General features: G+C 35.4%; 1 protein-coding gene across 3 annotated transcripts in view; it reads left to right on the forward strand.

Annotated features, from left to right (window-relative positions):
- HEATR5B (HEAT repeat containing 5B) overlaps positions 1–14047 on the forward strand; it is an 89629-nt gene that overhangs the window by 14663 nt on the left and 60919 nt on the right. For all 3 annotated transcript variants that reach the window (XM_082356674.1, XM_082356673.1, XM_082356672.1), the window contains exons 6-15: positions 1003–1174; positions 2887–3044; positions 4033–4282; positions 6536–6691; positions 7168–7418; positions 9399–9510; positions 10672–10824; positions 11879–11978; positions 12520–12629; positions 13442–13605. In XM_082356674.1, coding sequence (XP_082212800.1) covers positions 1003–1174; positions 2887–3044; positions 4033–4282; positions 6536–6691; positions 7168–7418; positions 9399–9510; positions 10672–10824; positions 11879–11978; positions 12520–12629; positions 13442–13605 — 1626 coding nt within the window. The remainder of the gene's footprint in view (positions 1–1002; positions 1175–2886; positions 3045–4032; positions 4283–6535; positions 6692–7167; positions 7419–9398; positions 9511–10671; positions 10825–11878; positions 11979–12519; positions 12630–13441; positions 13606–14047) is intronic.

The following is a 14047-nucleotide window of genomic DNA, read 5'->3' on the forward strand; positions in this document are numbered from 1 at the left end:
CTTGTAGTGTCTGTCAGATTTCAATATCAGGGTAATGTTGGCCTTATAGGATGATTTGGGAAGTATACCCTTCTCTTCAATTTTCTAGAAGAGTTTCTATAGGATTGGTATTATTTCTTACTTAAACATTTGGTTGAATTCAACAGTACATCTCTCTGGGTCTCCAGTTTTCTTTGGGGGAAGATTTTAAACTACAGATTCAATTTTTAAAATAGATATTGGGCTATTTAGGTTATGTGTTTCTTCTTGAGTGAGTTGTCTGTTTCATGTAAGTTGTCAAATATATTGTCCTTTTAATATGTATTGAATCTGTAGTGATGTGACTTCTCTCATTCCTAATTTTGGTAATTTGTGTCTTCTCTCTCTTTTTCTTCATCTGTCTGGCTAAATTTCTATCAAAATGTATTGGTTGTCTCAAAGAAGCAGCTTTTGGTTTCATTTCTGTTTTCCAGTTCGCTGGTTCATTGATTTTCTCTCTTATCTATATTACTTCCTTTTTTTCCTGCTTACTTAGTGTTGAATTTGCTCTATGTCATCTAGTTTCTTAAGGTAGAAGCTGAGGTTGTTGATTTGAGACATTTCTTCTTTTTTTTTTTTTTTCCGGCCACACCATGTGGCTTGCGAGATCTCAGTTCCCCCAACCAGGGATTGAACCGAGGCCACGGCAGTGAATGCCCAGAATCCTAACCATTAGGCCACCAGGGGGCTCCCCAGAGACCTTTTTCTTCTTTCTAATACAGGAGTTTAGGGTTATAGTTTCCTCCTAACTGCTGGAAACTCTCTCAAGGCAGTAAACTGGGACAGATGTAGGGTTCAACTTGCATTTTCCATCTCTTAAGGATTAACATCCTTCATTGCCTGATGTCCAGTGTCTTCAAAACTGTTGTTTCATATATTTTGTCTAATTTTTTAGTTATTTCAGGAGAGAGAGTAAATCTGGTTCTTGTTTATCCACCTCTGGAAGTGGAAGTTCTAATTTACTTTTTTTTTTTTTAATTCCAGTGTCTCCTAGAGCTACAGAATGAAGCTGTGTTCATGTGGACTGCTGAACTGGAAAATATAGCCACTCTCTGCTTTAAGGCTTTGGAAAACTCAAACTATGGGGTACGGGTGGCAGTGTCTAAACTCTTAGGAACAGTCATGGCTACAGCATTGATGCCAAAACAAGCAACAGGTATCATTGTTTGCCAGCCCCCGATCTAGACTGTAACAGGTATTTGAAGGTATATGGAATGCTTCCTTCTAAATGACTTATTACTTCTAGGCAAGTCATTTTAAAGGGTTTAAATTAGTATCTTTGTCTACTTTTTCATAAAATAGAAGTACCCAAATGGCATTTTCCTTGATATAGTCAGGACATTCTTTTTTTTTTTTTTTTTTTTTTCGCCACACTGTGGGGCATGCGGAACTTCCCCAACCAGGGATCGAACCCACACCCCCTGCAGTGGAAGCACAGAGTCTTAACCACTGGACCACCAGGGAAGTCCCAGTCAAGACATTTTTTATGATGATACTGTACAACATTACATGCATAAAGTATGTTGGACATATAAGCAAATAAGATTTATGAAATGCTTTTGTATCATGTTCAAGGGACTGGAATCTGGCACTTTACATGCCTTCTTACTTTCAGTCCCTGATGAGTAGATCCCCATTCATAGCATAGTATTATTTTTCTTCTTTTCTTGACCATTATTATAAGCAGAATCAGAGACAGAATTGATTTTCCCAGTGACTTCTACTGTGCCTCACAGTTCCATAGAGATGCTTCAGGGACAGTTCTGAGTAGATGCTGAGTGAATCCAGCTCTGCTGTTGTCCCTCCCCCTATTCCATCTCTGTATTGTAGAAAGAGAATCAGATCTTACAGATTCAAGTCCTAGCTCTTATGTTTATTTGCTGTGAAACCCTTTGAGCTTTGGTCTCTTCATCTTTAATGATGATTACTTCAGTCTCTGAATTAGATAACAATGATGATGATGATAGGTAACAATTATTAAGTGCTAACTATGTATAAGGCACTGAATTAAGCACATAACAGAGTTGTTTTATTTAATCCTCTCAAAAGCCCTATGAATCCCAAGTACTGTTGTTATTCTCATTTTATAAACAAGGAAATTTAGGCTTAGAGAGATTGTGTCATTTGTGGTGTAATAAGTGTTCTATTAAGTGAAATTAAAACCCAGGCATTCAAATTCCAAAGCCTGCATAGTTAATCGTGAGCTTTATGCCTCTCTTAACAGAATTTTTGTGAGGATTATGTTTGCTACTATGTATGAAAGGACTTTATAAAATAGGAAGCTCTTTACCAGGGATGGCAAGTCAGTTGCAGTCCAGTGACGTTTCAGTCCATTGGTAATTGGTGTATAGAAAGCGTGGTCTTGGGAATTGGGAATTCCCTGGCGGTCCAGTGGTTAGGATTCGGCGCTTTCACTGCTGTGGGCTCAGGTTAGATCCCTGGTCGGGGAACTAAGATCCCACAAGCCACGTGCTGTGGCCAAAATAAAAAAGAAGTATTGTGTCCATCTCAACTGGGAGTGAGGGCTGCAGTCATTTCGCAGTATCTGCTGTGAATGTGTGTTGTCTTTGTTGTGTTACACATATCAAGGCTAACATAATTACTAGACTATTTTGGCATAGATATATTGAATTGTTTAATTTCTAGCTCCTTTTTTTTTTAGCATTGTTTTGCTTCAAAATTGAATTTAATTTTACAAATATATTGTAAATTTTAAGATCATAAGAAAATAAATGACCCTATCTCCTTTGTAATAGTTTAAGTATCCTTAAAAACAATTACTTGAATTTTAAAGCTAGATTATTAGAAAATATTATTTAACTAATAGCAAAATATATTTGCTTATAAATATATTTTTCTTTCTGAAAGTAATGCGCCAGAATGTGAAGCGAGCAACACTTGATGAAGTCTTAGAACTCATGGCCACAGGATTTCTACGTGGAGGGTCAGGTTTCTTAAAGAGTGGTGGAGAAATGTTAAAAGTCGGAGGGTCTGTTAATCGTGAAGTGAGAGTTGGAGTTACACAGGTTTGTAATATATATGTATAAAAGAATTCTCTTGGTATCATGTGTGAAATTTCATGGAAGACTCTTACTACGTAACAGCACGTACAGAGATTTTTAATACTGTCTAAAATTAAATAATTTTTAAAATGTCTTTCAAAACATTTCTTTTACTAAATGAATGAATTACATTCAAATCTAAATTGTATCTTATATGGAAAGGTAGGTATTTGATGTGAAAAGAAGCCTATGTCTGCTGTATCTATCTGTCTATCTTTAACAAAATTTTTCCAAATTTTACTTGGCAGAAAATCAGAAGTAAAGTAATTGTGTTTTAATTGAAATTGTATTCAAGTAGCTTGAGGCATTTAGATTTTAATGTTTTCCAACAACTCTTGTAGCTAAAAATATTGGTTAGTACTTTGGATTTATCATCATTGGTTAATCACCAGTGTAATTATGCAGTTAAACCTGACTTGAAATTATAGTTTCAATATAATAATTAATACCAAATAAGATGTTATGGTTAATAACCTAAGAATAATTAACACCTAATAGGATGAAATGGTTTTTTGTGATCTTAGTCAAAATCATCCAATTATACCTTATTCCAGAAACAAGCATAAAATGGAAGTAAACCATTTGTATCTTACAGTCATAAGCAAATGTTTTGTAGCTCTAGGTCAGCATTTATTTAGCATGTTAGGGTTTTATTACTATAACTTATCACCTTCATCACCAGGGTGAATTCACCTTTCCTTCGCTCCCACACCATTCTCTCTCTGTGTTCTTCTTGAAGTTATTATCCTGAGAGCTGTTTTTAGTCAAAGATACTTCAACCAGTAATTCCCATGCTAGAAGTACTAAAAAGGTCTCAAGTTTTAAATTTTCTCAATTTTAATCTCAAAGATAATTTATTTTCATGCTGTCATCAGTTATTTACGTAGTTGCTTTATCTGTAATTTCAGTTCATTTATATAAATTTATCTAAAGTATCTTAATCTATTTACAGGCATATGTTGTTTTTGTAACAACATTGGGTGGTCAGTGGTTAGAGCGTAGCTTTGCCACATTCTTGTCTCACGTACTTGATCTGGTTTCCCATCCTCGGGCAACGCAAACACATGTAGAGGCTGTGTACTCCAGACGGTGTGTTTCCTTTATCCTAAGAGCTACTGTGGGCAGTTTGCTAGGTGAAAAAGCCCAGATTGCAGCTGCCAAAGAAATATGCCAAGCGATTGGAAAGCAAATGAAAGCAGTGGGTAAGAATTTTTTTTTTAAATAAATTTATTTATTTATTTATTTTTGGCTGCATTGGGTCTTCATTGCTGTGCGTGGGCTTTTCTCTAGTTGCAGCGAGCAGGGGCTACTCTTTGTTGCAGTGCGCAGGCTTCTCATTGTGGTGGCTTCTCTTGTTGCGGAGCACGGGCTCTAGGTGTGCGGGCTTCAGTAGTTGTGGCACGCGGGCTCAGTAGTTGTGGCTCGCGGGCTCTAGAGAGCAGGCTCAGTAGTTGTGGCGCACGGGCTTAGTTGCTCCGCAGCATGTGGAATCTTCCCGGACCAGGGCTAGAACCCGTGTCCTCTGCATTGGCAGGCGGATTCTTAACCACTGCACCACCAGGGAAGTCCCAGTAGGTAAGAATTAATGTCATGATCTGTATTGTTGATTACTTTAGTCATTTAGTTCTTTATTGTTATTCTTAATAAATACTAATAGATCTGATTGGTTCATATATCTTTCTGGACTGTGTTTTAATAGTCATTTTTATTGTGTACTCTTATTTGGTATTCAAGCAACATATAATTACAGTGAAGTGGAGTTTTTCAGTATTTGGGTAGTGTGTTTGTAAGGTTAGGCTTTCTGTTTTATATCTAGTATCTACCGATTTTATAGCTCTCCTGGTATGCCACAGCACGTTGAGGAATCTTTGAGGAATAATCTATTGTGGTTTTTCTTCTTGGAACCTATTGTTTTATAAATACATGTTGTTTTCCCCTCTGTTAATAGGCTTAATGTGAAAATTTAGAGAGAAACAGTTACAGGTGGTTTTTAGCCCACTATAGGATATACTGTGAAACCTCAGTAATTCATAATTAAAAGAAATCCTTTTCTAGGAAGTGTCAATTTTATAAATTTTTCTGTTTAACAAGTAGTTATTGAGTATTTGAGATTGCAAAGCAGTAATTCAGGTTTTGAACAGTGAGTAAGATAAAGTTCCTGCCTTCCTGGAGCTTATAATAATACAATTAAGGAACTAACGCAAGGCAAAATATAAATTCTGTAAGATAATTTACTTTTATCACTGTTGGGAATATACGTTAACTTTAATCAAGAAAATTATATTGCTTAACAGGGGTCTTTAGAAATAAGAATTTAATGAATAGATAATATCCAGCACTTTACGTTTAGAGAATATATATTGAATATCTTATAAAATTAATAAAAATAAATCCACAAATAGTTTATAGTTTTTGTTGTTTATAATAGCTTACTAGGCAAACCATATTTTAAATGCATGGGACTAACTGAAAGTTAGGAATTGTGAATTAAAGGGTGTTTAAATTAATGAGGTATCATTCTTTAGGTATGATAAAATAATAATCTGTCCTAGGTTCACGACTTTATAAATATTTGTACATTTATTCCTTGAAGAAATGTTTGAGTGTCAAAGGCACTGTGCCAAACAGTGGGAGTAAAACAGCGAGCCACACGTAGATAGCACCTGTTCAGGGAGCTTAGAGCTTAGTACCCAAAAGAGAGAGTTTGTGCATTTCCAAGTCCAGAAAGGTCTAAGAAGAAAAGAGGCATTTAATTTTAATCCATAGTGTATTAATCTATTATATCCTGTTATTCTACATTTTATAGCCTGGTAATTCATAATGAATGTAAATAAGAAAGTTTTACTGTCATTTAAGGGTTATTAATCTTAAGGTCACAGATTTTTAAGCCCTTAAGCCATTTGATTTTTAAAATGGTAAAAGCAGAATTAAACATAGTGCTATGTATCTGGAATTTATGGACCAGAATATATTCTCAATTAGTAATTTGACAAGGGAATTTTTATTTGTTTCATGATTAAATATGTTTCAGTTCTATTGGAAGCTAAAAGGTGGGGCCAGGGACCAGCAAGTTAATGGAAACTTTGAGGAACATCCCAGTAAGAAATTCTAAAGTCACTTTCCTTATAGATCTTCTTTCTGGTCAGTAATTTGGCAGTGATGCTACCAATACACTACAGCTCTTAATATAGCAATGATAATAATAAAGTAACAATAATAGCTGCTAATGTTTACTGAATGTATATTGGGGGTAGCATTGTGCTAAATTCTTTATACTGACTTTTTAGCATTGTGGTTTTGATTTGTATTTCCCTAACTATTAGAGATGTTCAGCATACAAACAGAGTTAACAGTCAGGTATCAGCTGGTATAATTTAAAAACATAAATTGTGTAGATCAAAAAATTATATCACAATTTAATTCACCCACATTCATACATGATTTTGTGTTTCCAGAAGCAGTAGTGAATGACACTAGTGGTGAAAACAAATCTGGAGCAGCAGACATTGCAGCAAGCCAGCATGTGATGGTCTGCGCCCTGCAGGAGCTCGGGAGTCTGGTGCAGAGCCTGAATGCCACCGCATCCCCTCTTATTCAGGAAGCATCTATAGGTATGATATTCACTTATATGCTGGAATATTTTTTCAATATTTTTAGAAATCATAGGTGTGATTGATATTTAACTCCTGATTGGTTGCTTATCATGGTAATTAGCAGTTTAGATCATTTGTTAAAAGTTAGGTTTTATTTAGGATTCACTGTGATAGTGAATCTTGAATTAAATATTGAAATAAAGTTTTGGGAGACAAATCAAAAACAGTCATGGTAGTTTTGTTTCTAAACTTTATTGAATACTTTACGCCAACATTTATATTTTATTGGTTGTAATTGTACTATGTTCTTGTAGAAAATGTTCCTTAAAGTACTTTCCTGTTTATGAGTTGATATATGTGTTTTTTGGCACAGTTCTAAATGTATCTGTGTAAAACCATAACAATTATGATTTTAGTTATTGTGTTACACATAGTCTTTTAACTCATGAAATTGTGTGACTTCATTAAAGAGTAATTTTTTGAGTATTTTTTAGGTCTTTTGGAGACGGTGACTTCAGTGCTTCTTCACCCAAGCATGGCAGCTCGACTTGCTGCCGCGTGGTGTCTGCGCTGTGTGGCTGTGGCACTGCCTTTCCAGCTGGCGCCATTTCTAGACAGGTGTGCAGAACGACTCAACAACCTGAAAACTTCACCGGAAGCTGTTAGTGGATACAGTTTTGCAATGGCTGCTTTGTTAGGTGGAGTTCATCAGTGTCCTTTGGGCATTCCTCATGCCAAGGGAAAGGTATGACAAAGATCCTAAGATTATAAGTGCTGTCACATGGACTTTAGTCTTTATTGGAACACCTTCTGTGATTGATGTTGAACTGGGTGATCAAACAAAAACAGTTTTACTGTGATAATAAATGATATAGTATTCTACTAATATGGAGTCGACAGACCCTAATTAAAATTTGATATTTAATCCTGATACAGGAATAATAGTTTTGTCTGGGTATAGTATCATTTTATAATTTATTTTAGAGAGAGGGAAAAAAAAACCCTTAGAGTAATTCTTTAGAAATCAGAGCTTTTCTTTGGGGTTTTAGAAATAAAAATTCACATTGCTATATTCAAAATGTCAAGAGAATGTGCTATTGCTATAGTTAGCATTTTGGTAATAATAAAAGTTGAATGGTTTTCATGAATCAGTTACTTTTTTTTCCCTTTCTTTCTCCTATACCTTATACTACTATCAAGATTTTCTTCTTAGGAATATTAAGTGTTTATATAAATATTATTTGCAACTTTATATTGGGGCTAGATCTTTTGTTTTTTGTTTTTCTGGTTCTTTTTTTCCTGGGTTACCAGGCCCATGTCCATTCATTTCTGTGAGTTCCATAGCTGCTACTCAAATCTGGGCTTCCATCTCCCTTTGTCATATGCTTGCCTCCTCACTGATTATCCTTCTTGGAATCTTTTTCTCCCATCTCTTCCACCCCACTTTCGTATTTATGTTTGCTCAGAGACCCTTAGGAACTACCCAGGGATCAGAGAATAAAATATAATCACCTTTGTCTGCTAAACTGGTACCTTCATAATTTGCCTTTTTTCTGCCCTTTCATTCTAGTTTCTCACTGCTCTAGTCAGACTAGTCATCTTGCTTTCCTTCCGTGCTTTTTTCAGCCTCCATGTCTTCGCTCTTGCTAATCTCTTACATTAGAATTTCGTCCCTCTTCTTGTTCACCTGCACCAAACTTAGCTGCTTTAGAGGCCCAATTCAAGTTCTGTCTCTTCCATGAATTATCTTTAGAGTTACTCAGTCTATGATAGCCTTTCTCTTTGCTGACAATTACATCTGTACTATTATTTTATTATTTGATTATGTGCTGCTTGTTACTTCCCATTTTTCCTGTCTTCTCTCTCTAAGACTATAAGCACCATAAGATTAGCTTAATGGCAGATGTATAATAAGAGTTCAACAAATCTTTAAATGTAGGATAACAGTACTACTAATAAGAGCATTTACTGAGTGATTACATGGACCAGCTCTGTTCTGAGTACTTTGCTGTATTAATTTATTAATCCTCATAAGAGTGAGGTTGGCACTCCTGTTATTCCCATTTTAGCAGTGAGGGAACTGAGGCAGAGAGATTAAGTTATCCTAAGTCAGAAAGCTGGGCGATGACAAAGCTGGGATATGAATTCAGGCATTCTGGCTCTAGAACTCACTCTTTTTTTTTTTAAATTTTTTTTTTGATATGTACATATGTTGTTCATATCACCGCCATTTATTTATTTATTTATTTATTTATTTATGGCTGTGTTGGGTGTTCGTTTCTGTGCGAGGGCTTTCTCCAGTTGCGGCAAGTGGGGGCGACTCTTCATTGTGGTGCGCGGGCCCCTCACCATCGCGGCCCCTCCTGCTGCGGAGCACAGGCTCCAGACGCGCAGGCTCAGCAATTGCGCTCACGGGCCCAGTTGCTCCACGGCACGCGGGATCCTCCCAGACCAGGGCTCGAACCCGTGTCCCCTGCACCGGCAGGCAGACTCCCAACCACTGTGCCACCAGGGAAGCCCTAGAACTCACTCTTAACCACTGTGTTGTAATGGGTCTTCTCAAAGTCAGCAGAGCAATCAGGATTGATTAGGTATTGATGTTGCCTCTTTAAAAACATGTTAACAGCAACAACAAAAAAGGATAACTTCTTTTTTAATGAAGTATACTAGCTGTGTATTTTCTTACTTGATTTTGTTAAAATCCAATTCTAAACTTCTCTTGCAGATGGTAGTTAGTATTGCTGAAGATCTCTTACGAACTGCTGCCCAAAATAGCAGGCTATCTTTACAGCGCACGCAAGCTGGATGGCTCTTACTTGGAGCACTTATGACTTTAGGTACAATTATATTTGAGTAGGATTTTGTCTTATTCTATAACTATCAGTAGACTGTAAAGAAATTTTAATTTAGAAGTATTCAACTTCACACTCTAGACTTTGAATGAAGTTAAAAAATGGTAATGATGTTTTTCTCATCATTTGGTATTAGATTTCTCTTTTTGGTGATTTCTGTTTATGTACATTTAGTGAGAAAGGTGTTAGCAAAGTTTCCCCTTTGCCATCAGCATAGCCATGGTCTAAATGATTAGCCTAGTATTAATGAAAAGAGATGAGAGTATGGGGCATATTCCATGCCCAAAGTAAAGACCAGTGACATGATTTTAGTAGAGTGATAAAGTCACACTTAAACGGCATCTCTCATTGGTGTTGCTTTCTTGGGGTTATCTTTATGCACTTCACTTTCCTAAGTGCTATGACAAATCTGAGATGCAGGCAAATTTAGCACTGTACATAGAACAGAAATACGTGTTATCATTGTGATAAGGTGTGTCCACTTTTTACTTCATGTGTTTGGCTTCTACTATAAAAAGTATGCGTGTGTGTGCTACAAAGTTACTCCCTGCTTGATGCATCTACCTTTTGGAAATTAAACCATGACCTCATTTTCTAAAGAAAATAAAAAGTGGTAACTTTTTTTTCTAGAAATTTATGTTGTGTGGTATGTTAAATGAATTCCTTAGCAATGGAAATAATAGGTTCCTAGTTCTAAATATACTACTCCATAGAACTAAATTAACCATATAAATTGCCCTTAAAATGGAGTAGTAAATATATGTATGTGTTTGGGAGTGGGTGTACATGTTTATATACATATATAATATTTATAGAAAAGACATCATAAAATATGTCCCAGATATATTTTATCATTGATAGAATGTAATCCATCATTCTGAATATATTTGGGTAATTTCTTTTAGATGACTTTTTGTGGATTTGTTTTATGTTGGATGCTAAAAATATTGAAAGTTTTTAGGTGAATTTTATTATGCTTTAATATATATTTTACTTACTGAATAAGAAACATTTTGAAAATGTTAGTATTAGAAAGATACAGTGAAATGATAGATATTGTTAAAGCTTGTTTGGGGCTCTTTTCTTTGACTTTCGTTTGTAATGCTATATATATGTATGGTTTTGTGTTCTCATTTTCTCTGTCAGGACCATCTGTTGTTCGTTACCATCTGCCCAAGATGTTGTTATTGTGGCGAAATGTTTTCCCTCGTTCATTGAAGGAATTGGAGGCTGAGAAGGCCCGAGGCGATTCTTTTACCTGGCAGGTAACATTGGAAGGTCGTGCTGGAGCTTTATGTGGTAAGAACTGAAAGGACTGCACTTTCAAAATATTATTTTCTTACTAAAATATTTGTGAAGTGAAGGAAAATCATTACTTCAATTTTTTATTTTAATATATAATGATGAATCTGTACACTTTTAGATTTAGAAAGAAACTTTATAAGTAATCTATACCAGTTTACTAATTTTGTAATAAAAATGAAGCTGAGACTCTGAAAAGGAGGTTAGAATTCATGAACAGTTAGGAGCTGGAACCCAGGCGTCTTAATTCCCAGTTATTGCATTCTTCCACCTGAAGAAGCACTGGGTCACCAAGTAAAAAAGCCCAGTGCCTATTTAAAGGAAAAAGAAACAGGATTACCAAGGTTACTGAGTTTACAGTTAGTCTTTTCTTAATGGACAGATAGCTGTTTTCTCCCATCAAATCTGCAAAAGTTGATAACATCTTTTAGATACCAGCATTTTAAAAAGTATGAAATAAAGTTGTTTTTGTTTGGGAGTCAGCAACTTACAGGAAAGGCTCAAGTTTTATTTGAAAACTAGAATTACACAGAGTGACCCTGTCCTTTTTCGCTTTATCTGAGGGTGAAAAGTGCCTCTTTTTTCAAACTGTGGGAGACAGATGTACACTTAACCATAAGCGCCACAGGGCAAGGTGTTAGTTTTGTTCCCACACATCTGAGAGCTGTTTTAGTCTTAGCTCTACTGCCAAAGAGCCAATAAAGCTATTTCCTCTCACTGGGCCATTATGTCCACTGTTGGTTCTGTTCTGAAACAGCTTTTTTTGTAGTTATCTGAATTCATGTGGGGTCATAGACTTCTGAATTCTCGCTCACAGAAATCTTTCTAACAGACATCTTCCCTCCCTCCATTTTTGCTGTCCACTCTTCTTCTAGCCTTTTCTAATGAGTTTTCTCTAAAGTTGCAATTGGTCCTTCTTTTGGTTTGACCTTGTTTTAGAACTTTATATTTTGTAATAATTAAACATTTTAGGTACCTTTATATAATTTTATAAATTTGTTCATCCTCACAAAGGCTGTTTCAAATATGTCTTTTTAAAATTTTTATCTAGCAATGAGGAGTTTTGTTGCACATTGTCCTGAACTCCTAACTGAAGATGTGATTAGAAAATTGATGACCCCTATTGAATGTGCCATGACTATGATGTCACAGTAAGTAGGCAATTAGGACACGTTAACATCCAATTTTATATATTTATAAATAGCCATGTTTTGTAATTCCCTATAGTATCATATAGGAAATGTACTAAATTTTATTTGTGTGAAGTGACTTTAAAAATTTCAGTAGTGGTGTGGATTGAAATAAAATTTTATTTTATTTATTTATTTTAATTATTATTTATTTATTTAGTTTGGCTGCACCGGGTCTTAGTTAAGGCATGCGGGCTTCTTAATTGCAGCATGCAAGCTCTTAGATGCAGCATGCATGCGGGATCTAGTTCTCCAACCAGGGATCGAACCCCGGCCCCCTGCATTGTGAGCGTGGAGCCTTACCCACTGGACCACCAGGGAAGTCCCTAAAATTGTATTTTATAGTGTTTCTGTTACTAACAGTAAAAGTCACAAAATAAACTAAAAGAAAAATGTAATACTTATCAATGTACTTTGACCGTACATTGATACGTGGCTGGGAAAAAATGTAAGTAATGCTTATTCTAATAAGCTAATACTAATTATACTTTTGATATTTTAGCATTCCATCTGTAATTAAAGCCCACGGAGCTCATCTGAAAGCTAGTGCTGCAATGGTCCGTTTAAGACTTTATGATATCTTGGCGTTGTTACCTCCAAAAACTTATGAAGGTAAATGAAATTTGTGTATGTCTAATAAAAATTCTTCAGTATACCTTTGCAGTTCTTCACAATATCATAGAGTTCTGACCATGTAAAGGAAGGCAACCATTTTCCTTTTCTTCATACAGAGTAGCTAACACTTGTTGAGCCCTACTGTGTTCCAGGTCCCGTTCTAAGCCCTTAACATGTATGAGCATCTTTGACTCTAACCACAACCATATGAGGCTAAAATATAGCTTTCTTTAAAGATGAAGATTCTCAGGCACTTAGAGGTTGTGTAACTTGCACAAGTCTGGGAGGTGGTTAACTGGCAGAGCTTGGATTCAAACCCAGTTGGTTCATCTTCAGAGTCTATGCTTTTAATGACTATCCCAACTGTTATAATACAGCCAATAATTTAGGAATCTGGAGGGAGAATAGTAATGTACTTTTGCAGAAGTTAAATGTCATATAAAATATTAATATTCCAGTGCAACCATACCCAAGAATTTTGATATGCCCTGGTTCAGTGTTTGTACATCGTTAAGTAATTAATAGTAAATAATAATCATCATTTTCAATATATTTAAAATAAAAAATCTTTGAGTTTTTGATTACTTTAAATAATTTGGGCTAAAAGGCATAATACAGTAACAAAAAAGGAAGTGCCATTATTGTGTATTAAAACCAGCGTTAAAATATTTAATACTGGTTTTTCTTAAAAGGGAACGGGGACTTAATTATTTTACTCCTGTTGAACATATTGCTGTTCTTGGTGGGCAGTGATTGTCATTTTCTTAAAAAGTATTCTCTTTAATCTGACCTGAAGTTCTGTTTTTTAGGCTCTTTCAATGCACTTCTTAGAGAACTGGTAGCAGAATTCACCTTGACTGACAACTCAGCCAACACAACTACTTCCCTCCTCAGATCCCTCTGCCACTATGATGATAGTGTTCTTCTTGGTTCCTGGCTTCAAGAAACTGATCATAAATCAATTGAAGACCAGGTAGTAAACTATAAAGTGAAGTGAAATACTAGCTTGATTGAAAAACAATGGTACTATTACACATTGTCATTTAAAAAGAAAATATTGTAGACTAAGGTTTAGTTTTCATTTAGCTTTCTTAGACATTTAAAGATACCTTCCTAGGGGTGGATAAATAGTGAAAAAAGGTAAACAGCAATAGTTAGAATTTGGCGAACTGTCTTTATTTAATATTCTGTGTATTTCGGTGCCCTGTGGTTGCATTGGCAAAGATCAGTTTTGACTAGCTTTTTGGTTGTTGGTGTTTGTTTTGGTTTAGCTTATTTTGTGACAGGTTAGAGAGGAATAGGATTTAGTAGGTTGAAGATTTAGAACCTTTTTTGCCCACTGAATACATTATTTCTTATGTACTTTTTAAAAAGAGTTACTAAAGGCCGCTTTTAAAAAATTTTTTGTGGGTGTA

The sequence above is a fragment of the Balaenoptera borealis genome, assembly GCF_965194805.1.
Source record: "Balaenoptera borealis genome assembly, chromosome: 15".
In the NCBI taxonomy this organism is placed as follows: Eukaryota; Metazoa; Chordata; class Mammalia; order Artiodactyla; family Balaenopteridae; genus Balaenoptera; species Balaenoptera borealis.